The sequence below is a fragment of the Pelodiscus sinensis genome, chromosome 4, assembly GCF_052426305.1.
Source record: "Pelodiscus sinensis isolate ZL-2025 chromosome 4, ASM5242630v1, whole genome shotgun sequence".
Lineage (NCBI taxonomy): Eukaryota > Metazoa > Chordata > Testudines > Trionychidae > Pelodiscus > Pelodiscus sinensis.
The window spans coordinates 50,441,772-50,468,005 of NC_143055.1; the positions used below are offsets into that span (position 1 = coordinate 50,441,772).

The 26,234-nt window shown below is 40.8% G+C and overlaps 1 protein-coding gene across 4 annotated transcripts in view; it reads right to left on the reverse strand.

Annotated features, from left to right (window-relative positions):
• The window catches only part of LNX1 (ligand of numb-protein X 1), a 108,803-nt gene that overhangs the window by 46,325 nt on the left and 36,244 nt on the right, over positions 1-26,234 (reverse strand). For all 4 annotated transcript variants that reach the window (XM_075930416.2, XM_006113478.3, XM_075930415.2 and 1 more), the window contains 2 exons: positions 3,161-3,402; positions 1,042-1,197 (listed from right to left, as the gene is read on the reverse strand). In XM_075930416.2, coding sequence (XP_075786531.2) covers positions 1,042-1,197; positions 3,161-3,402 — 398 coding nt within the window. The remainder of the gene's footprint in view (positions 1-1,041; positions 1,198-3,160; positions 3,403-26,234) is intronic.

A 26,234-nucleotide genomic window follows, 5' to 3' on the forward strand; every position in this document is an offset into this window, starting at 1 on the left:
ATGGATATCTGATTTGGGGATAAGAGATTCTATGCCATATTCCTATGGCTAAAGTTTAGAGCTTGATTTAGGTAAAGATACTGCCACTTCTCTCCATGCTGATGGCTGCCGTGTTGGCATATGATTCAGAGCAATTAGTTATGTAGTGCTGTGAGTACATCAGGTGCTAGGTATTAGTTTCCACCTCTCTCTTATTATTGACACATGACATTGACACCTGTCTCATTTCCCTATGACAGAGCACAATTCTCTTGCAGTGTCACCTGCCCAGCCACGTTAGCATGCATCTGCCACCCAGTATCAAACACAGGTGCCAGAACTCTGATGACATGGATGATTTGTATAATGCCTTCCACCTGCAGATTTCCATATGCTTAAACTCATTCATGAACCCTCACATCCCCTGAGATGTATAGTAGATAATGCACAAGTTTATAGGGGGGAAACTGACACTCTGGATAAGTAATTTGTCCAAAATCAGAGTGTGTCAGGGCAGAGCCAATAACAGAATGTAGGTGTTCTGAATTTCAATCTGTGTTTTAAACACTAGGCCTCCGCTGTCTCTGTAGCATGTCTTCTGTTTCCAGAATAGTTTTAATTAGGTCTCAAATGCCTCTAAGTTCTCCCTCTCCTTGAGGGCTGGTACATTTAAAAAAAATAAAACAACAAAACAACAATGAGGAGTCCTGTGGCACTGCAGAAACCAACAGATTTATTAGGGATAAGCTTTCATTGGGTAATGAAGTGGGTTTTACCTACAAAAGTTTATGTCCTAAACATCTGTTAATCTCTAAGGTGGCAAAGGACTCCTTGTTGTTTTCGTAGACACACACAAACATGGTTACACACAAACATGGGAATAAAACAATGAAGCATTTTAAAAACACAAACTAGTCTATGACCAGCGCTCCTAAACATTATGGTCACACAATATATAAATATGACAAGTACTGTAAGTCTTGGGTGTTGAATAGTCATGTGAATGGGGTTCCTACCCTCTCACAGTAAATAGAAAAATACATACGCTGAACAAAGTGTTACCTTCCTCAGAGACAAAACAGTTTTCAACACTCTCCCTTTCCCGGTTAGCCTGGCTGGATACAGCACTGCCACTTTTTGTCCTTCGAAGGACACTGAAAGCACGGTTGATTTTTTTAAAAGATCTGCTTCTTATAGTGGAACGTTCAAAGGGCCGACCTGCAACAGACAAGAGAAAATAAGTAGACTGCAGCAGCTTTGGGCTCTACAACCTACAGAACCATGTCACTTCTGTAACCTCAGCTATGCATTGGGGAGGCAGAGGCTGCTGTAGTGTCTACCTCCTCTCCCTACTGCATATGGCTTCCCTTACCTTGTACCTATCCCCAAAAGGAGTTGCCAGCCTGAGAATTTCTTACCCTTAATTCTAAGAATTGCTACCCTGCCTTTGCCCCACATCCCAGGAGCTCTAAATTTCATGGCTATGTCTAGACTGGCATGATTTTCCGCAAATGCTTTTAACGGAAAACTTTTCTGTTAAAAGCATTTGCGGAAAAGAGCGTCTAGATTGGCATGGATGCTTTTCCGCAAAAGCACTTTTTGTGGAAAAGCGTCCGTGCCAATCTAGATGCGGTTTTGCGCAAGAAAGCCCCTATTGCCATTTTCGCGATCAGGGCTTTTTTGCGCAAAACAATTCCAGGTTGTCTACACTGGCCCTCTTGCGCAAAAGCATTTGCGCAAGCGGGCTTTTGCCTGAACGGGAGCAGCATAGCATTTCCGCAAGTAGCACTGATTTCAGACAGTAGGAAGTCAGTGTTCTTGCAGAAATTCAAGTGGCCAGTGTAGACAGCTGGCAAGATTTTCCACAAAAGCAGCTGCTTTTGCGGAAAAACTTTCCAGTCTAGACACAGCCATGCATGTGTTTAGCCAGCAACGAACTTAGCATCGATTTCCAAGGGCAGTGCCTGTCAACAACACTATTCAAAGCCAAACCCATCCCATAGATTGGCTAGTGGAAAATGCCTATAAGGGCAATGGCTAGTTCAACAAATGAGCAGAGTATGTTCCAGCAGCCTGCAGAAGAGAAATTGGAGGCTGTTGCTGCTAGGTCGGCTATGGAAGCAGTACATATTCATGCCACAAAGCCACCAGGACGGCCTCTCCAGCCCTACCCCAAGAGTGCCTAATATTTTAATAGCTACATTGAGAATTGTCAGGAATGCCTAGCCATATGGCAGCCCACCTGCTTGATTAGGAACTATAATAAGGAAGGTGAGAAATCAAAAGGGGCCCTAGTTTCAAAGCAGACAAAAATTCTGTGAAAAGGTTTCTAAAATGGAGCAAAAATAATGAGAGGCAAAAAGAGCCAAACCGACCTGGCAAGACAGTACAAATGCATGATTTAAACAAGACTCTTCTGATTGCTACAGGGTCAAAGATAGTGCATGACACTTATCATTCCGTATCTTTCAGTACAATAAGTGTCCTGTCCTCCAGTGGTACAAAACTTCTCATAATTACGTTTTAAATCTCACAGCTCCCCCAAAACAGAAGGGTTCACTTCTGTGATGAAGGACGTTGATTCTGGTGCTTCCATCCACCTTTCCATCTGCCCTCCCACCACAGATTCTCAATGACCATGGCTTTGGTCTTGGTTCCCGATTCAACTCATTTCAAAGCTTTTCTTGCATCCATCCTCCCAAGATAAACTCAGTTTGGCTCCCTTACCTCCGCAGATAATAGTTCTAACTCTACTATACTCTTCTTTTCACTTACTGATGGCTACCTCTGGCCCCACTGCATTTTTCCAATATGCTACACTCAGTAGGGCTTGGCAGGATAGGAGAAGAAGAAATAGGGAAAGATTTATTGGTGTGGCTAGCTCATTACTGTGGTTCATTTTTGCAATGTCAGTTCCTCTCAGCTTCATCATCTTGGAATGTTGGCAAACACTCACCCAAGGTCATGGGTTCGTTTCCCTGGGAAAATGTTATACCCACAAAACACTGGTTCATTTCAAGACATTGCTGAATGAATATATTGCTTTACTGGGAGCACACGCTGACAAGACAAATTAAAAATGGTTATTACAGAAAGCAGACAGGTTTCTCTGCTCTCTGACATTTGTAAAACTTTCAGAAGAGGCACCCTAGCCTCGGAGATCATGCTAGTTAGCTCTTACTTCTGTTTCGGTTACTTCTACTGGGATCCCCAGAACTGCTTCCTGACTGGCTGTCTTCTGAAGCAGAGCTGAAGGCTGGGTTAACTAGGCCTGGTTCATCTGTCATTAAGGCTATTGCTGCAGCTGCAGACAGCTCTGGGCCAAGAGCTGCTACAGTTAAAGTGGCACTACAATCCGGAGAGTCATCTTGTGAACGTCTCTTTCGTTCCTTGGTAAGGCCATAATGGGATGCTCCTTTACATCTAAGGCAAAGTGAAGGAAAAGGATACATTAGTAAAAGTTGCATTTAAAACATTACATGTTTACAAGGGTCTGGCACTGACAAATGACTAACAATACCAAGGGTAACAATTGCAATTAAATCTTCTTGACCAAGCAATGTGGGAAAAAGCCTGCCCTCTCCAGGTTTCACAGAATAAACACCACTGAATAATTAGCTAAATTATAATTTTACTTGAGCAATCTACTTCAAGAGACAATTAGAGAGATTCAGTCTGTTTGTAGCAGTAATTCTACTGGGTGCAAATGGGAGACACAGGCATAGCAAGTGACTGATCAAATCAAAGACCAGAATCTATAATCTGTCCTTTGTCTGCAGTTAATGAAAGAGGCCAGTGTGAGGCTTGAAAGCTTGTTTGTGTCAGCTTACATTTGTGAAAGAAAAAGCTACATACACAGTACCTTTGTGAAGGCCTCACCATAACAAATATTCTCTGTTAGCATAGCAGCATCCCTGTGTTGGCAGAAGATCTCTCCCCTTCCCGCTTTTTAAAAAACCTCTTCCTTGACAGCACCTACTTTGAGTATCAATGAGCTAACAGTATCAATGAGCCACAACTTTGGATATGAATAACCCTGAATATGGGTGTAGTCAAGAGTGTAATGTCAGATTCAGACCCAGCTTGCTTAGCTTGACGGAACACCTCATTCCTGATAACACAGGCACTGTTAACACCTTTAGATTAAAAAAAAAATCAAACTCATTTAAATGGTATCTGCAGTGGTGTTTGTGTGGGGTTTTCAGATGATTTAGGCCACCTCCCTTGGGCTAAATCATTTGTAAAGTTCATCTCCCCCTCCCTCGCTCCCTGAGTCTAAGAAGGCCCAAGAGACAATAGGGAGTGATCTACCACCATTGTCATAAGAATCTGAGCCCTGGAGAGGATGGAAGTTTGTGGGTCCATCCGGAATACAGCAGTGGTGAGCAAGGGCCCAGGAGAGGCTGGCAATAGCTGTTCAATGGACAGGAGCGGCCTTAGATGAGCTGCTGGCAACTGGCGCCCCAGGCGAAACGCGGGATCGGCGCGCAATCGTTGCTCCCCGCCTCCAAAGCCCTCAATGGCCATTTATCTTGGTGCCCTAGGCGACCGCCTAATTCGCCTGTATTGACGGGCTGCCACTGTCAATGGATACTACTGTTTGGGATTAAATGCTGGATCTGGGATCCAGCTGTTTCACAAATAAAAATGCAAACCCTGTATCTTAATCTTGGCAGCAACCAAATCCAAGTCAGTCCATTGGCAGTTAACAGACACATTTCTTCTTAAAACATGTAGGAAGGCTACAGATATGGCATCATAGGAGATAAAAACACAAATCTTCTAATTTTAAATATACTTATTTTTGGAGCCTGCGCGTGATTGATCCTGTATGACAGAAGAGAGACCACACACACATAGTTGCTTTTAAAACTCCTAGGTCTGCCTGAAGAAAGAAGGGTTCTGTGCTTCTAGTGAGTCCATATTTAATCAGTCACACAATAACCACAAAACCATGGGGGTTCAAGGGAACAGCGCTTGTCACCTCTCTCCAGTGTCATTTCTACCCCACCACTTCAGCCATCACAAACATGTTCATTGTAATGAATTCTGTCTTTTAATCATTTCCTAATGAACTTGCCCTATTTACTGTTACTATTGTATCTTCCTTGTGGCTAAGGTTAACTGATGACTTTCATATAAATGCCCTGTAGGATGAAATCACAGAAATAGCTGCGGAAGCCCTTAGGGACACAAAGCCTTTTGTAATATGTGGCCCATGCATAGAGGAATGCATAATACATACAGTACATGATGCTGGTGGAATATGCATCAGGAAAACAGTAATACATGGATCAGAGGCCTATGAAATAAAAATGGCTTATGGGGGTATTTTTAGGGATGTAGGAGAGGTGTAGATGGGAGGCAGACAAGTCACAGAACATTTCAGAACTGTATTTTAAATCAGCTTACTGTTAATTAGAGCAGTGGTATTTTTAAGAGAAGAATTAAAAATAACTCCTATAATACTAAATCATGTTTTATCTTCATTCTCGTGATACTGGTTCTGACATCAATTCCCTCTTGGGCAGAAAGCTGGCTCAGCTTATTCATTTTTAAATATTTATGAGAGCTTAGCAACAAATGACAACTTTTTTTGGTGAATAGTTATTTGAATTGACAAGCAATTTTCCTTTTGACTGTATTTGTGACCTGTTACTGTTTGCTTGCTGTGAACTGTCAAGTGGTCGAGCTGTCCTAATATAAATATGCTAGAGAAGCAAGTCTTAATTCTTGACTAGTCACCAGAAACACATTTCAGGCAAGCTGTACATTTGATTGTAATATTAGAAATATATTTGGTGCTGGCTAGAGACATAAGGCTTCCAGTTGGGGGAAAAAAACCCACAATATCATATGACTTAGTATTTAACTAGCATGTCTACATTTCAGTGTTTGGATGCCTGGGGCAGTATCCAGAGCTCTCTTTCAAACAGTAGGAGAAGGAAACTCCTCTGGGACAAAGGCTTGGTGAAGAATTATAAAGAGACAGCAAAAAGTAAAAGCGTCCACACTAAGGTCCTCTGATCTGCTGCTTATTTTAAAACCAGGCTCACAACAAAACTGGCAAAATAAAAAGTAACTAAGCTTGTAAGGACTCACTGGGGGAGTGGAGAGCTTTCCTCACTAAAGCAGCTCCTTCTATCAGACTGGCCTTTTCCTATAGGTGCTGGAAGCTGTCGCTATCCTGCTTTATGCCCTACTGGTTCTGATTGAAGTCCCCTGTGCTCTTGCTTCCCATCACCCAAATGTTGCCTTCTTTAGTTAGGGGAAACTATGAATGGAGAACAAGGACCATGAAACCAGGACCCTTTTGGGTCCTGAAGGGTTTGTGTCACAAGTATAGCTGGCTGGAGAATGGAAATCCTTTCCTCCAAGAAAATGTCACATACTAAGTGGACCGTTGTCTCTCTGGCCTGGGAGTAGACAGCAGGCTGAGAGCCAGTCAGAGCACTCAGTCAACTGCTCTTCTGAAAAGCAACCATCTATTTCATTTTTGGCCAGACAGACATTTAGAAGAGTGTTCCAGTCAGAAGCTAGGGAGCGATCACATCAATTTTATCCCAATGAATTCTTCTCCTTTTCCCCAAAACCAAATTTTTTAATGACATTTTTGATTTTGTAGACAAGGAATTTTTTTGGCCAGAAAAGATTTCCAATGAAAAATTCCAAACCAACTCCACTCACACCCACAAACCAGTCACAACTTATTTGTGCAGGGAATAAAACGTAGCTGCAGAATCTGGAATAACCAATTTCAAAATGCTGCAGTTGCCCAGTGAACATTGCACAAACAAACAAAAACAAAATGTTTATTCTGAGTTAGTTGCTCATCTCTGATTACAATCTTCCTACCTCATGGACGTGTTGCAAGGATTCAGGATTAGTATCAGAGGCTCCTATGTAAGTATTTATTATTACAGAGTGAGCTTTGCTGGAGAGCAGATTATGCATCAGATCCCTGCCACCATCATCTGTCTTCCTCAGCAGTCAACTCCACCAAGCTCTCTCTGCCTCAAACTGGCCTGGTAAGAAAGAGTCAGTGGACTCCGGCACCTGAGCTTCTCAGAGATGTTTCTCTGCAACTCTCAGCCCGTATCACTGTATAGTCACCAAACATATTAAGTTCACTGTAAGTGCACTACAGTTTAATAACTTGACTGGGAAAGATACATCCTTCCTTTCAAACACAACCTGGAGTTGGTTTATAGTATAAATAAAGCAAGTTTGTTAACAAATAGATGTAGATAAGGGATACTAAGTAAAAGAGATAAAGGTAGATATGGTTATAAGCATCTAAAAGACTAAATGTAAACTATCAAGATACAGTCTTTGTTCAAGACTGTTTCTCGCACCCCCAGTCTTCTTTCCAGCTTTTACTGGACAGGATCCCATCACAGAGATCACATCACTTGGTTTCCTTGTCTCCTATGGATAACGATAGACTCACTCTTTGTTCCTTATATGCTCAAAGGGATGTTTCTGTCTTACAAGTCAGGAAGGCCTCTTGGGGATTCAGTCTCCTGTGTCTCTCTGGGATGAGCTATGTTAATTTTCTGTCTCTCTCAAGTTCAGGCTCAGGATAACACTGGCCATTTCAGCTCAATGATTTTGTTTATTGCTAATATGTAAATTAAGGTAAACCCAAAATCCTTTGTCTAGACAGACCTATTGATCACCTTTTCCTAGCCTAGGCTGTTGGGTCTTAAACATGTTCTGGTAACATCCTACAAGGGACATTTATAACTTCATACTAATGTTAATACATGCCTTTTACATTGATATTGACAATCAGTTTTCAAATGATACCTCAGAAGGCATGTTTTACATCAACATTATTGCAAGTAGGGAGTGAACACTGGGATGCGAAGAGTCACAAATGGTTACAGACTTCACACTTTAAAACCAATGTTAGGTAGTTAATGATGTAAGGGATTCACAGCAAGGAGCAACGACAGACCAGACTAACCCTAAACTAGAAATCTGAGTATTTTTACTGTGACCAGTGTTCAGTTAATTACATGCCTAGGCCCCAGTCCTGCAAATAGATCTGCACAGTTAGAGCCTTACATTTGCAGGACGCCCCATTGGAGAAAATGAGACTCTGCACAAGCCCATAGGCCCACCAATTGCTGGTTCACAAAGTGCTTCTTTTACTTCAACTACATCTCACATTCCCTGGGCATCCCAAATCACTGATGTTTATTCTGTTACAGATGGACAGCAGGGTGCAGCCAACTGGTTTATTTTAGAGAATAATTTATTCTAACATATAGATGGACAGCAAAGTTTAAGATGTGGCTGACTGGTGCTGTGTTCTAAGGTGAAAAACATCTTCTTCTAATTCTACCAGAAGAAGTTAAAAGACAGCCTTGAATCTGAGTATGAACACCAAATCTCTACCCCACATAACTGTGGCAGGCATAAATCATCAAGACTTCAGCAATCACATTTCAGATTAACATCCTAGAAGAAGGAAAAACCTCAATCTTGCAATTGCATCTCTTCACTTTCAAATATCCTCTTTTCACTTAAAATAACACATGAGATAACAGAAAGCAGATCTAAGCAAATATGTTTCTCTAGCCATGAATGGAGGCAACTGCTTAAGTGGAATCATATTTGTATGGTTTCTTTTCTTTCTGTATGGCCATGTTTGGGTCTCCAAACAGAAAGAGAACAATGAAATAGCTACATGCCGGTACTAATTTCCTCTCTTGTTGCGACTAATATGCAGCGCCCTGATTTATGGATGAAAAAGAAGGATGGAAAGGAAAGTAGAACCCCTGATTAGCTCTGGAACACTGACCAATGGCCAAGGTAAATTGTGGATTTGTGTTCTTTGCTGTGACAGGACACAGAAAGCCACAAAAAGAAGATAACGCAAACTGTCCTTTTACAAAACTGTGCATCATTGAATTAGTACCGTTAAATCAGTGTCAGAAGGCGCATACAGGAATTTCAAAACCTGGCTTCTAATACTTGCCGCCTCTTTTATAATGAAAGTCCAGAGCCAGGAGTTAGGATTTCCCCTGCACTGAAGTGCTAACTTATGGCTAGATTGTGCCCTTTACCTATAACCCATAGAAAGGGGAGTGTGAAGACACAACATCCTAGGGAAGCTTTAGAAGATGTGCCTCCCACCCCTTCCTCGGCTATGCTGGAGGAAGCAAAATCTCACAATCTAAAACTTCACTTTCAGGAATGCAGATTATTCTCTCTACCTCCCATTCTGTTGGCTAGTACGTGGGCAGATAGGTGCTGGATTAGCCCACAGGGAACTGAGCCTGTGGCAAGGTAGGCAGTCATTTACAGAGGATGAGGGCCAGCTGCAAGGACAGATGATAAATCAACTACCATTAGCCTTCTCTTGTGAGCTGTCTCAACCTGGGTTTGATCAGATGTCCTGGCACAGTCAGGCTGTGTTTCCCTACTTTGTCCTAAAAAGTAGCTTTTTATGGGTTACATATAATTCTGTGAAACATCACCAACACAGGGCTATTTGTTTTTCTTCCTGGACAATGATGTGCACATAGTGTAGCCTTGAAGCACATGTTGATGATTCAGAAAATCAATTCAGCTCTCTGGTACTAGACTAAATGAATGTGCAGATCTGAAGGGCTGGCAGATTGTATTTGCTCTGCTAGTAGCACCATAGCATTCACTTATCAAAGAGAAATCAGGCTCTATTCAAGGTCTTAAGCAGTAACCAACAAGTTATATTATGGCTGTGGTAGTGGAGAAACCTCAATAAAACGTGAAGCAACTATTTGCATTTGCTACACTGCCAGTGATCAGAGAGACTTAAAACACTTTCATTAGCACATGCACATCACAATTTCCAGGCACCTACCCTCTCAGAATGCCTACATCCCCAATATAACTGTCTATTCCACTAGTGAGCATGGCACAATATAACCAAAAGGTGAGCCGCAGAGAGATCAAGCTAAACTGCTAAACTTTCCAGTTCTCCAGAAGAGGCATGGTCTGTTGTACTGCATGCACCACTGGAAAATATGAACTTGTCTAATCCCCAGCTTGGTCACTGATACACTGGGAGACTTGGAAAAAAAGTAAAACACAACAAATAGTTCTGCAGCACCTTAGAGACTAACAAAAATGTAGATGGTACCATGAGCTTTCATGGGTACAATCCACTTCTTTTTTGTGTTACAGATTTTAATGGGAGATGGAATGAAACCTAAAATTTTCAGAGCACTTTCATGAGAATTCAAAAATTTGGTCAAAGGTTGAAATTCTACACTTGAATAAACTACATTTAAAAAAATATATAGTATGTGACTCTTTACTATAGTTAAACTATAGTTAAATGAAATATGGTATTTTATCACTAGCTTTTTCTTATTATATAACATTCACAAATGGAATGTCCTAAAGGCCTCAATCTGTAATAGGATTGTTGCATACTGTACAAACATAGATAACACACAGATAAGAGAGAATCATTATTCTTGAGGATTTCTTCTCCAACTCTACTTCCCTGTCATCTTATCTCTACTGGGATGATTTTGAGGGTACAGTCATACATGGCTTTCTTTAGGCCTATCATCTGAGTTTAAAGGAAACAAAAATTGATTGTGGTTGTATTATCAGTCTGCAAGGGGAGTTTTCAATTTCTAGCTACTGCTTAGTTGGATGTGTCAAAACTTAGGTGCAAAATGTCAGCTTCTCTTATGGATGAGCACAGCAGAACTGCTTTATTTAACTTGCCTAACAGAGTTACTTCTTTGAAAAGCTAGTGCTTAGAATTCAGTTTATGGATTCACCTTCTGTTTTTTCCTCAAATCATTAATACTTTGAGACACAGCATGGTATTAATGACCCTTTCTTATTGCACATTTCAGAATTCAGCTTAAGAACACAGCAATTGTTTTACTTCCCTCAGACACATCACTCTTAATATAGTACTTGTATGGATGTAGAATAGAAGCAACAAAAATGAGGATGCAAAATGAGTTGAAGACTAGAAACCAGACTAATAATCATATGCACTAAGAATGCTAGATATTGATTTTATTCATCACAGGAAAATCATTGGCTTTAAGTATATAATCAGGATGATCTTGTAACATCAACAACTGGTAGCTACTATTTCTGTAAACATTTGCAGTGAGGAATTAATAGCTTTAAGAGAAACCTAACAATTTTAAACACACTCACATTCAATCTATTCAAACCCCAGGTAAGGAAGATGGAGAGAGTCAGAGATTTGATATTACTTTTTTACTTTTGAGAGAAGCTCAAATACTAATGCGATGAGGGGTGTCACATGCATGTAGGTTGGCAGACAGATATTCAGAACAAGTCACAGAAAAATACAGTACTGGGGGCTCAAACCTTTGGGGTGTAGAGAGCCTTTATCTGCTACTGATGGTCAATAGGATTAGAGGGCACGTAGCTATTCATATATTCAGGCTTTAAACTGTTTTATCCCACCAATCTTAAAAGTATGCTATCACAAAAAATCCCATGGCAGGAAAAAAAATTGGTTGAGCAAAAAAAAAAGAGAGACCAAGACCAGAAAGGTGTGTCTGCGATTTTAAACATCCCCCCGCTCCTTACTTCCCCCGCCCTTACCAGATGCAGCAGAGGAAGAACGTCCCTGCTGGACTTCCATCTGAGAGAAACAGAAAATACTGGACATTTTACATGCCACAGCAGGGTTTGGTCCTGGACCCTGATGCAAGCAGGGACTGAGCTGGACTGCCTGCCTGGGTCCTATTAAATTTAGAAGCCGTGTGAGCAGGCAGCCCAGCTCAATTGCTGCTCGCACCATGTTGGGGACCTGGCACTGTGGCTCTACAATTTAAAATGCAGTAGGAGCTGGGGAAGTGAGGGTGAGGGCGGAGCAGGCTGCCCAGCTCCTATTACCTTTTAAATTGCAGAGCCACAGCAGGGTCTGGGTCTGGTGCTAGCTGTGGGACTGAGCTGGACTGCCTTTCTCTATCGAGCAGTCGATAGAAATTCTATTGACTACTTGATTACTAAAATAACCTCAATTTAATATCCCTACTTACCTCGCAGGACTGGGCCATTTACTACAAGACACATTTTAGCTTTCAGCTAGGATTTTTCTGATGAATACTCCCCTTCAAGAAGGAGGCCTGAAAATGTTAATTTAAAACATCTGACCCTGAAAAGACAATGGTAGAAAGCCCATGTTGTTCATTAAGTAAGTGGTCCCACAATACTAGAACATTCTCATCCCATCAATGATTAAATATAGAAGTTATGAACGGTAGATTAGCTATGTGTACATCTCCACAAGGTGTTAGTATCTCACTTGGACTGTTCCATGTGCTTAAATATTCCGATTATCAACTTCACATCTGGTTTCTGAATCCTTCCAAGAGCCTCTGGAGAACAAGAATAGCAGGAAATCTGGACTAGGTTTGCTTTACAATAATACTAGAAGATTTACCCAGCATTGCTCAGGTAAAGTAAACTAAACAGACTAAAGTAAGTTTTTTTCCCTTTGTTTAAATCACTACTTTGAGTGGGCTGGGAATGAGGGTTCAATATGTAGGCTAACCTGGGGGAGAGAGAACTACTCTAGTTTTCTCTCACCACAGCAAGTTGGGGCCACATGAGAAAGACCTGCACCTGACCACTGCAGCTACATGTTCATGGTGCATGTCCCCTAGCTGGGGGAACAGACACACACAGATAAACTCTCTGAAACGGATAGTAGAGAGCTGTCCCTTTCTTCACTGCTGGCCCAGTCGGGTTACAGCTGTTCCAGTACCTAACTCTGGCCCCTCGCTGTCCCTCCCCCCACATCCTGTGTTCATTCTGCAGTATAACTCTCTCCTGTCACTCCCCTCCCTTTCCATTTTATCAGAAACAATTGAATTCTACGTGCGTCCCATTATTCTGGCACAACCCTAACCTTGCTTTAGGTTTATAAGAGGAAGCTGCATACCAAATTTGGTGGTCTTAGGTCTTACTGTTTTGAAGGAGTTTGTGAAGAGACTTGCAGACAGACCACATTTCTAAAATATATAGTAAGAAAACAATAAACATAATCCTTTCAATAGCAAAAGAACACCATACTTAGTGAGACTGCAGACCTAGTGCTTTCAGAGTTTAACATTTTCCTTGCTAAAGGGCCTAATCTAAATCAGTACTTTTATATAATGGCTATTTTTTTTTATAGTGGCTCAGTCAAGTTGTTTGATGCAAAAACAGGAAGTGAAAACAGAGTGAAATTTCCATAATACTGCAGTTATGTGCCTCATAACTAATACAATGTGCTACAGTGACACTGTGATTCTTCATTCTGAACTACAATGGTAAAATGCAGCCACAAATCTGTTAATTGCTTGATGTATTTTTCATGTTTGTTGTTCAGTGTTTGATCCTCTGATTACATTCAAACAAGTATAACTAGTTACCCAGAAAGCTCAAGAGTATCTCAGCATGATCTTCCCTTCCCACTGAACTTCAAAAGTGTTTTAGTGCCACATACAGAACAAGCCTAAAAGAGGGAGAAAGGGATTTTGGTTCTCTAAGGCAATTGCATAACCAGCAGAAAGCAATATCTGAACTGCCAGTACTAATGCAACTCATAAACCTACCAAATAATAAATTAGGAGGAGTCTTTTTAATGAGTTGTGGATTTGTGTGTCATTTGATTATAAAATCAAAGTCTTTAAATCATACAAAATACACATCTCATATTAAAGAAGATTAGTGAGGAGTGAAATATTTTTGCTTTACGAATATTGATGTTTAGTTTTGTGACAATGGTTATTGTCGGGCGGGGGAGGGGGAAAAGGCAGGACAGAAATGGAGCTCTCAAAAATAGTTTTATTCTGACCCTTTGTATTAATATTTGTTGTTTTATAACATTAAGTATGAACACACTACATACAATTTTCTTGGCTATAGCTAAGTAAAATACCCACCAAGACTACCCACCAAGACTAAACACGCCAACTTACATGAGCTCAAAATATCTGGTTTTAACCTACCGTTGAAAAAATAAAAAACAAAACAAACCCCCAAGCCCCACAAGATTATAAAAGGCAAGATTTGAAATCTAAACCAGTTTAAAAGAATCCCATTCAATTTCAGGGAGCTTCCAATCAGGATCTTATTTTTACTAACCTGCTGCCTGAAGTATTTGGAGATTTTTGACAGCATCCCCAGGCATATTATGACAAACAATGAACACTGTCTTAACACTATGTTCCATCACATAAAAAGGTGCAATAGCTGCCTTGAAATCTGGATTTAATGACACTTGCCTCTGACCTTAAGGATCTGTAGATTCCCTCAAGGCCCCCTTTAGGTCAACATAAATATCCAGATTTCCACTGTGGGCATATCTTGGTAGAGACTGAATTCTGAAAGAGGATCTGCTTCATGCCAACAAAGGTCAGAAAATGGCCAGTGCTAAAATGGTAGTAAAAATGAAGATGTAAATCAAGTGTCCATGTAAATGTTGTGCAGGAAGGGGTAGGGACAGGAGCATCACAGAATGCTAAAATAATTTTTTTTACTTTAAAAAGTGATTTTCCTGACCTATTATCTTCATGTTCTGACCTCTAATGAGGAGCAAAAACCAGTTCAAAACATGAATGAATCAGAGTATTTTGCACAAAACCCTGATTGAGCAGGGGCTCCTTGTAAAAGGGAATGGAACATTTCCTGGTTTATTATAGTTTCAGTTTCAGGATGTTCAAAATAATCTACTTTTTATTCCAGTGGCAATGCTCATTTAAGTCACATTGTGGATTAGATTGATTTCACTGGAGGCTCTTTGGAAGTAACATACTGAACAACATACCTTGCTCATCTAACTGTAGAAAAGCACCAGTCTGGTTTCCAGTCTACCTACTGCCCCATGCTCTTGCTATGATTATCACTGGAAGGAGATTTGGTTAAGTGAGAAATTGTGAACTAATTAGAATTTTCCTTTTTTCCCCATGCCAGTTGGGTAGACAAAATCTCTATGGTTGATGGGATTAAAAACATTCCCTGGAATATTCTTAAAACAAACAATAACTGATGATAACAACAACAAAGAAATTGCCTGGAATTTTGAGGAGGTACTCTGGTAAACTATTAAAATACATACAAGCCAAAATCAAATACAAAGGTTTGAGATGTCTTTGGTCAGCCATAGTACAAATATCACAGGTACATGATTATACTCCAGAGAAAGTTTACATAGTATGTAACACTGATAACTTTGTAAAAATTACAAAATGCACTTCCTCATTTTTTCATGCAAACAGAATTGTTGATAATACAAAGTATTTATTTACCTAAGAAGTCAAAGCATAATCCTATCAAATTGCCATTGATTTTAATTAAGATCAGGCCATAAGGGAGGGCATGAGATACATAACAGAGGGAAATATCACAGCAGAGATGATTTAGCTCATAAGTCTGACTTTTTACTAGGGCTGTCAATTGACCTGCGTTAACGCCTGCAATTAATGCAGGGCAGGATTAACATGTTAATTTTTTTAATGCATTAATCGCAGGTGATAATGCTGCACTGCCCCTTTGAAGTGCAGCTCTGGCATTTCAAAGGGGCAGTGCAAGAGGATCCAGGGATCAGCTGGAGTCCCAAACTGATCCCAGGCTCCTAATGCGTTGCCCCTTGGAAACGCAGCCACAGCACTTCCTAGGGGCAGCGCTCCATGGAGCCTGGGGTCAGTTGGAGACTCCAGCTGATCCCGGGCTCCATGCAATACTGCCCCATTGAAACGCCGCCGTGGCGTTTCAAAGGGGAGGCGCACATGATTAATCACGCAATTAAATTTTTTAATTGCACGATTAATTGAGATTATATTTTAACGCTTGACAGCCCTACTTTTTACCTATAGAATAAAGTACTTTAGAGTGAATAGTAGATATCATTATCCCTTTTTTATAGATGGGAAAACTGAGGCATGTGACAATGAATTGACTTTCTCTAGAGTCACAGAGTTGTGTCAGAACCAGGGCTGGACAGAGGCATGGGTGTGCCAGGCAGCTGCCCAGGGCGCCAACCGATGGAGGGCACCTGATGGCAGCTGTAAGGGGCGCGTGGCATCCCTTACAGCTGCCATCAGGCGCTGCGCGCCCGGCTCCCAGCTGCGCGCCAGCAGCGTCCTTCCCCCCATTGCTGCGGGGTCCTACATGGCCTGGCACGCGCACCAGCAGCAACAACCAAGCTAGACTGGGCTGCGCTTGCGCCATGCGCCATAGGGGTGGGCCACGAGCTGTGTGCCAGCAGCAATAGCCGGGCTGCACATACGCCGTGCGCCCTGGGGGCGGGCCCTGGGCTGCGCGCCAGCAGCTGTAGCCGGGCCAAGCATGCGCCGTGCACCCGGGGTTGGCGCTGTGCACCTGGGGGGCGGCGCCGCGTGCCCGTGCCCCCAGAATACTTCGGGCCGGCCCTGGTCAGAACTGGGAATAAAATCTAGGTCTCCTGATTTCTAGTCCAGTTCCCAACACACTGCACCACACTAGTAAAATTTAACCCCCCCAAAAAATCTCTCACTATTGAAATTAAAAAGTCATGGGAACATTTCTATTGAAATTAGGCTTCATAGCATTTGGTTTTGCAACATTTTTATATTTTGGGCCTAACTTGCCCACATAGATTCCCTTTATATACCTAATGCTGCTAATGCATGTTTTCTTGCATGCTTCTGGAGTGAAAGTTACTGTTAAATTGTAAATTAAGAGCTGGATAAAAAACATATTCTTTAGAACTGTCTTTTGTACAGCACCAACCGCAACTGGGCCTAGTTTCTGATCTGATCACTTGGTGCTGATGTTATATAAATATTATACAGCAATCATTTAAAAAAACAACAACAAAAAACAAAAAACTTTAACACCATGTCAATTACACTTTTATCAAAAGCTTCAGAGGGGTAGCCGAGTTAGCGTGTAAAGGTATATCTACACAGAAAAGTTATTTCGAAAAAATTTTCCTAGTGTCTACACAAGCCAACTGCTATTTTGAAATTAATTCAAAATAACGGAGGGCTTATTTTGAAATTGGTAAACCTCATTCCACGAGGAATAACACCAATTTCGAAATTACTATTGCAAAATAAGTGCTGTGTACCCTTCCCAAGGTGCCCTGCAGGCTGCCCTGGCCACAAGATATCATCTGGTCTGCTGCCCTGCTGGAACCAGTTCCGGCTGGCCTTAAACGCAATTCAGCATCCAATCAGTGTGGATGTGCTATTTCGAAATGCATTTTGTGTGTAGACGCGTTATTTTGAAATAACTATTTCGAAATTAGATATTTTGAAATAACACTGTAGTGTAGACATACCTTAACAGGAAAAGCTTAAAAGACAAATAGCCTAGTAGCACTTTAAAGACTAACAAAACATGTAGATGGTATCATGAGCTTTCATGGGCAAGAAGTGGGTTTTGCCCATGAGAGCTCATTCCTCCACCTACATGTTTTGTTAGTCTTTAAAGTACTTTTATCAAAGTTATTCCTGGAAATCACTCTTCATCTCCATATACTCAGGATTTTCGGGGAACGTCTCTCTCACACCTCTTTGCTTCAGTCATTTCAGGTCCTTCACACAATTGGCCTCTTGAAGTACGATTATAAATAACAATCATCAAAATAAAACCCTTTTTTCACTACAATCTTTTTTAAAAATTATATCCAACAAAGATACCAAGGTGAGAAACTGACACCATATCAGCTAATACAAAAAGTATTAGCTCATTTACTTTCCCTCCAATTAATATACAGTGTATCAAAAAGCAAAAATTGGAAGAGGGAAATATTCTCTAAGGTTTTTCTTAAATATAGCAATATGCCCAAATTGGGAGTCTAGTTTTTTGTACCTGTTTTGGGTTCTTTGTTCCAAATCTGGAAACTCAAACATGAAATTAAAATGGGTAATTGGGCAACAAAATATCCAGTGGCAGAACTAGGTACCCAAATGTAGAGATCAATGCTTCAAAATTAGACTCTGGATGTACATTGGTCCCTCATAGTCACACTCCCTACCAATACATACTCTGCTTTTCCTTGTTGCTGCTATAAAATGGATCTGGGTTATTAAAAAAAACCAAAACAGTGAGACATTTGAAATTATGCCAAATATACATTGTTTCTGACAGGTTCTGACATCATGGTGAGTCTGTCAGTCACTCAGCTGGCAGCCACAACACATCAGGGCTGTGATTTCATTAGCATCACAAGTTAAACGGGTTTGGATCTAGTGAACAGCAATGGCAGACCCTCAAGGAAACCAAGGTGATGTAGGAAATGTTGCTGGCTCAGTACTGACTCAAAGGTGAGCAATGACATTCTACCTCCCTAAAACTGTGATGACCTGACTCCTTCAGAAGTGAGTAAGCAGCTCAGAAAACAAATCCTTGCAGCATATTCACTGCATGGCTCACCTCCTGCTAAAACTTACACACTAGAGGAACTAGCAATATCATGTAAGGTCAATACAAGGTGACTCAAAGCCACTAATAGCAGCAACCTCTAAGAGCTCCAGGGGGACACGCACACACACCAGACTGCAACACATGGTGAGTATTGGATGGGCTGACAAACTGAATCCAGACATATTGGAAACAAATGTTGTTTGTTTTTGGTAAATATTACTATAACAGCTAGTCAAGGCAGATGGCTAATCCATCCAAACTGACCAGCTTTTCAGGATGTAATACTCTTAGAGCTATAATATTGAAAATTTTCTTCAATTAAAAAGATCCCGGATATGAATACTGTGCATGAAAGGTTTTCACCAGGAAAGAAAGACTAAACAAATCTGGTGATGCATTCAAATATTTATATTAATGACTTGGCCATCAGATTTTAACTTTGTGACTGTTTGCAATGTCCTGTACATTTGGTCCTTGTTTTACGTAGTTTTACCTGATTGTACCTTTTGTGGTTTGGCAGCATTATATTTCTAATGGAAGGCATTCTCTTCCTGGAAGGCAGAGAGAGGATTTTCAGCAGTCATCACTTTTTGTTTACAAGGGCGGATATACAAAGTAGGAGGAAGAAAAGGGAAGAAATGCCTAACATCTTACTGGCGATAAACAGAACAAAGACTCATGGCAAACTATTTTCTGCTCTGTTTTTAAACAAGTTTACTGGATATGTTACAACACCATCCCTAATGACAGCTGCATTCTTAGATTTTTGTGTTACAGGAGAGCTTCCAAAAAGGAACTCTAAGAGTCCTACCAAATTGCCACTCCAGTTGACCACTTTCAGTAGATGGAACTATTTACTAAGGGCTCATCTACAGGGGGAATCTGACCAGAATAGCTGTTATGGAATAATTTCCATTGTTGTTGGTAGAGTTGTTGTGGTCTTGTTGGTCCAGGAGAGAAGAGAAACAAGGTCAATGAGGCAGTATCTTTTACTGGACCAATTTTCATTGGTGAAAGAGACTCACTGTTGAGCTCCACTGTCCTGAAGAAGAGCTCTGTGTAGCTCAAAAGTGTCCCTTTCATCAAGAGGTTCAGTAAATTATACTCTCTCTCTATTACAGAATAAGATATTCTCCAACAACTGTTCCAGAATAGCTCTCTGTGTGGATACACTTGCTCTGGAAATAAGAGTGCATCTGTCTTCAGTTTACCTTACTCAGAGTAGATTAAATTAAACCAGAAAAAGGCACTGTTCTTCCAGACTAGTGACCATCATTTTAAATTCACACTCTACTTTACTCCAGCATCACTTCCCTGTGGGAACAAGGCCTCAGTTAGGGGGAAATTGTTCCACCCCTCACAAGACTGACAGGGAACTGGGGACATCTTCATAGGAAAGATGGTTTGGAGTCTTCCTTAGACTCTTCCACAGCTACTGTTCCAGGTTCTGCAGCCACAAATTCCCACAATAGGGTAAGGCTGGGTGGGACCATACATCTACAAAAACGTGGGTTACTCTGTCCTCCCTAGCTCCCCCTGAGAATGCCACTGACTGAGATGGTTTCACACACTGAGACACCCCACCAAGGCATAGTCTCCCCAAATTATACTCCCCAACTTAAGTGCATTGACTTCAATGCAAGAGTATCTAGTGTTCCAGATGGAGGATAGGACACATTCTTTTGAATGCAGAACCTACTATTGGCTTGGGCCCCCCTCCCCCCCCGAGTTGTCATATCTGGACCGAGACCTACTTTTGTGCAAGAATCAGAATGTCTTCTCCAATATGTGCTTTTTTAAATGTCAGACTTGTTGGTTTCCATTCCATCACATAGGAAAGATCCTAAACACAATGATCTCAAACCAGAAACTTTTCAAAACTTTGATTAAAAAATAAAAGATCACAAGCAATGAAAGTACTTAGCCCCTTACTCTGGCCTATCCAGGCTTAGGTATATTTGAGTATGAACAGGATGCCAGTAACACAATACAATGACCAGAAGCTCATTCTGATATTGAGGGGGCAATTTGAGGTTATTCTTTCTTTCCTTGGCAATCTTCTCTTGAGTTGATTAATCTTGAGAAATATCACTAACATAGGTGCTTTGATTTGGAAAAAAAATCCCAAGACACTTCTGTGAGTTAACAGCCTAAACAAAAGATAAATCCAGTCACCACTGTAGCTGTGATTCAATGTCAATGAGCAGGCTATCTCGGCTCCCAGTTAGAGCAAGGCATTGGGATTCAGGAAAAAGGGGTTCTGTTTTTCAGAACTGGCCTCAAGTTCTGAACCTTCTAACACTCAAATACCTGCTTAACTGTATGTACACAAGTAGTCCTGTTGAAACTAATAGCACTACATGTGTATGTGACATTAAATCCATTGATAGATGGTTAAAAGATCAGAAACTAATATCCGATGCCTTACGTGTAAGGTTGCACTCAAGCAAGAGAGCCAGACACAGAATTTGGCCCAAGAGAAGTAGTTTGGTCCAATGAATAGATGGTGTCAAACTCAGCAGACACAGATTATGTTGCTGGCTCTTCCACTCACACGCTGTGTTACTTTGGGAAAGTCATTTCACCTAGCTGTGGCTTTCTGTCCTCACCCCATCTATTTTCTCTCTTAATACACAAAAAAGATTTTCCTGATGGATGACAGAATCACATCATCAGCATCAACAGGTTCTCTCCGTGTGGCAAAAGCAGCCAGAGACAGGAGGGTGGGCAAGCGTAGAGAGCAGAGGGTGCAGCCCCTTAGGATCTGTTATGACAGAAAGCTCTTTGAGGCATAAACTATTTCTTACTATGTGTTTGTACAGTGACTTGCACTGATCTGGATGGGGGGTTTTATGTACTACACTAGTACAAATATTAACAGTTAGGAAAAGACCCTCCCATTCACTTAACTATATAGAGAGCATATTTAACGATATTTGAGCATTGTACCAGGAACAACAGAAGGGATTAGTAATTCAAAAAGGCTTGGATTTTATTTTTAATTAGTTCAAGGCTTTGGTTTATTTATTTTACTTGAAAGCTACATGAAACTGGGACCTGAACTGTTATCTGGATCTACATCCAAATGTTACCAAAATTTAAAGGTCCCTTGATCTGGGATTCCATTTCAGGATTATTGCTCATCCAAACTTATTTGCTCATTGAAAATATTAACAGTGTCATTGGCTTGAAAGTTCTGTTAAACATTAAATAATAATTTTTCTCCAATATGAATATTTTAAAAGGCCTGGAAATAGTATTCTTCATGAATGGTGCCAGAGGAGACAAGGATGAGAACAAGAGCTTCCCTGGCACAAGAGACACTGGATGCAACAGCTGTTCTTTCTGGAACCATTAAAAGAAAAATAAATTGCAATGGAAGGTCATTAGCAGTCAGCACACTAGATGTTTTCAAGGTGATGCTTTATATATTCAGATTCTTTCCTTTATAATGCATCTCAAGATGGTTTGGTTATGACAACCTTTATGCGTAAGAAAGGGAGTTATAAAAACAAATCTGATTCCAATGGTAAGTTAGAAACATTCGTCCTCAAATCAATTAGGACCAGATTTACTTTGTTGACCAGAACAGGGCTGGCCTTACCATGAGGAGAACTGAGGCAGTTGCCTCAGGTGCCAAACTGTGGGGGGGCGCCACTAGGACTCAGAGTGTAGAAAATTGTGTCTCCTGCTGGTGCATATGTATTCTCTCTGTTCTAGCTGCACAGAGATGGTGGAGTGCTGTGCTGGAGGAAGGAGGGTACAAGAGACATAACAGGTAGGCAGGTGAAAAGGTGACAACGGGGCGTCATTTGAGCTCCCCGCCTCAGGTGCCAAAATGTTGTGGGCTGGCCCTGGCCCTGACCCTGGGCCTCAGCAACACTCACCTTTCATTAGTGCAACTTGCACAGACAGGAGCAGCTTGATCTAACCCACTTTCAAACTTCTTTAAGTATGTGTGGAGCTAATCCAATTAAAAAAAGCACAACTTGGAAGGCAGCATCTTCTTCTTGCACTGTGCTGAGTACTTCTCAACTGATGCTTAGAATTTGGCCCTGTGTTGGAAAGCCTCATAAAATAGCTGTGCTGTTTTATCAGGAATATTACACTTAAAAGGGACTTTATTTAAGTGTGATAATTGTTTGAAGGAAGACAAATATGGCATTTGTTTCCACCACCATTGGAAGATAAATATCAACAGAAATATGCAAGAACTCACAGCTATTTAGAATCTGGCTTCAAATCCTGCCATTGTCCGAGGAAAAGGAAAAGCTCATGAGTACAAGGTCTACGAAGCTAACAAACTATTATTTTTGGGGTCTCAGGATTTGCAGAAATAGAAGTTCATAAAACATTATTTATGTAATTTAAACTCATTCATTCCTGCCCCTCCAAGGGAGATTGAGTGTTTTAAAAGTTGCTTTTGTGTTCTAACTGAAAGGGAAACAGAAGAACCAGGCTCTTAGAAAAAGCTTGCATTCCCCTGTAGAGGGAGAGAGAGAGTGTGTGTGTAAATACATGTACACGTATCCACATTTACAAAGCCTGTTCTCCTTTGATTTACTCTGGTGTAAATCAAGGATAATCCCACCAAAATAATTGAAGTAACACCAGTACAATACTGCAGAAGTGAGAGAAGAATCAGGACCACTGATGTGCCTTTCTTCCCCTCCCTGCTCCAATTTCCTTCCCCCACATACACATTTTAAAAAATAGTCTCTTCTAAGGGAAACCAACTCAAACCCATCAAAGACAGACTTCTGAACTCATAACTTTCAAGTTCACCCATCATCAACTATCATACTAAATAAATTACTATATAATCAAGGGCCAAATTCTCACCTGACTCCTGATTTTGGTACTGACCACAATGAATTATTCCAGATTTACACCAGCATCAGTGAAAGCAGAATTTGGTCTTTTATTTTTAAGAGAGTCCTATTATTTGTCCATGGTCCCTTTATCTCTCTCTTCCATCACATGGCCAAAGTATCATATGCTCTTTTGGGGCAATTCCCCATGAAATATGAGCTACCCTACCACTAGTAGTGAGCAGCTTGGAAACCCGTCACTGGCAGTTTTGTAGGAAAGGGCAAGGAGATTGAATGTGATGAAGTAACAGGGCTGCTCATGGGAGGGGGACAAGGGAGGCAAAGAGAGCAGCTGTCCCAGCACCTGCCCATTTAAATGGGCTCAGGGCTCCCAGTTCCCACCACCGCCACATCCACAGTAGCAACCTGAACTCTGGGGCCCTTTTAAATCACTAGGCAAAAAGCACTGGCGGGGAGAGGCTAGCCTCCAGCCCACTCCTTCCACTCAAAGCCCCACCTCTTCTGGGAGGGCCCAGAGCCAGACTTTCCCCCTTCCAAATCCCCTTTTCCAGGGGCCCAGCATTTCTGTTCGCAGCCCTGTGAGATAAGAGACAGGGACACAAATGAGGATTTCAAGGAGACACAAACTGAATTGAAGCAAGAACAAGAGGAAGATTTTGGCAGAAGCATTTTGGACAGATAGGATAAGGAGTGAGAGCCAGACAGATCGTGGTTAAAGTTATCAAGGCAAGACCGGATTGTGGAATGGACAAGGAGTGGAAATTACAAGGCATACCCTAGGACACCAAAAAGAAGTATTTCTCTGTTTCATGTGTGTTGCTCTCCATAACTCTCAATATCTATAAAGTATAAGCTGCTACAGATGTATACCAGATTTAGATAAAGTTACCTACCTAAGAGTGGGATTGAGAGGATTAGTTAATGTTTATAACATATTTTGAAGACATAGAGGCCTAATTAAAGTGCTAAATATTATTTGTTTAACCTTGTTGTCCTTAAACAGCATGACTACAAATCAGGCTTTATCAGTAAAGCAGCAATGTTTGGTCTGTTAACTACCAGCTATCCTGGGGCTTGAAAACACAAAAGGCCCAGATCAGGCTAGGATTTTATTAACTGCTTGTCAAGACATATTTATTGAGAAATTGATATAACTGAAGAGACATCAAGTACAGAACAAAATTTGCATAACTATTAGTTGACTTTAACAACAAGCAAAGATACTATCGCCAATCTTTAAAAAGCCTTTTTAAATAGCTGCTTAAGAATAAACACTCCATAATACTGATGTAAATTATCACAAGGGCTGAAACTCAGTGTCAGCTGACAGACAGCATATTGTGGGGTAAGTGAAGCTCTCCAAAAGTGTGTAGTATGGATTATGGTTCATCATCTGTACAAAAGGGTCATTTGGTCTAAATCTCCCTTTACAAACTTCTTTTCTTCATTCAGGTCACATTACTATTAGTCAACCTTAAAATCTGAAAAAGACAGACCCGTGAAGCGTTACGTTTATTTGCTCTGTCAGCTCTATGTATTAAATGCATGTTTAGATAGGCGCTATTTATCTTATTAAATGTTCTGTCCTGTTTAGCTCTGTTCTCATCTAATTTATTCTGAATTCAAAGACTGTGACTATAAGTGCCTTCAAACCTACAAATGCTTAGACCATTGGGACACAGCACAAAAATGTGAAATGCAACAACCATTACTGTCCGCTCTCATTATACTCATGCCTTGGAAGGATAAAATAAGAATGCACTGGAATGCAATCTCTTCTAGGAGGAGAAATTGGAAGCAGAAAATATCACTTAGCAACTATGTGCATTCAGGCCCCTGGAAATGACCAAGATAAGTAAAATGTACAAAGTACATCAAATGGGGGATGCAGACAATTAAAACAATGCATGAAAAAAAATACTTATACATTCCTAGAAAAAGATCCTTGGCTCACAACACTGTATAGTGGCGGAAAAACTAGAACAGGAGACTACTTAGTGTAGTGGGATCACCAGATTGAGAAGGGCCATCTCCTATAGCCCTTCATGAAGAGAGTATAGACAGAATGTTACTGTGTACCAGCAATCCTGAGGCACCCAGAATTGCCTCTCCTCATTTGAATCTGCTATGAATATTATAGTCACCTCTCATGCATTTATGCAAACAATATAAAGTGGGTAGCATGTTTCATCTGCCTGCTTCCCCAAATGGATTACCATGGCAAAATAAGCACAGTAGCACCAATAGCAAGACAATTAAGACTACATTCATACCACAGATGGGGAAAATAATTCTATTCTCCCCCCCCCCAATGAAGACTCTAGGGCTATGTCTCCATTACAGAGTTTTTGCACAAAAATCCACATCTAAGCGCGTTTTTGCGCCAAAAAAAAAAAAATACAGTAAATCAACAGGACAGAGGGCTTTTGCTGTAGAATTATTCCTCTCCTCATGAGGAATAACTCCTTTTTGCACAAGAGTTCTGAGGAATACAGGATCTTTCAAAAAAGGTTCCCCCTTCCCCCAAAAGAACCACGTCTAGATGGCGGTTTCACTTTTGAAAAGCACTTTTTCGAAAGAGCACGCAGTCAACATTATGCAAATGAAGCACAGAAAATTCAAATCCCGGGTTCATTTGCAATTTCAATCTGTCTAATTTACATTCCTCTTTCAAAAGAGGGATGTAATCTAGACATGTCCTTAGTGACAGTTATTGTGACTATTAATTGGATATTAATATACCAATGAGATACTTACCAAAAGTTTAAACCAAAATTATTGGTGATTTTTCCTGGGTGTTGGATAATACAAGTAACAATTACCTCGAGATTCTGGTTTCACAGAACGCTACTGCTGAACCAGTTCTGTGAATTGTTGTATTACAACACGTGCTGCACACAGTTTGTATGCTTTTCTGCATGTAATTTAATGTATCACTACAAGCTCCAGAATCTATTAAGAATAATAAGAGGAACAATCTTACTTCTTACTCAGAAATTTCAATCTAAACATTTACCAGCACCTACT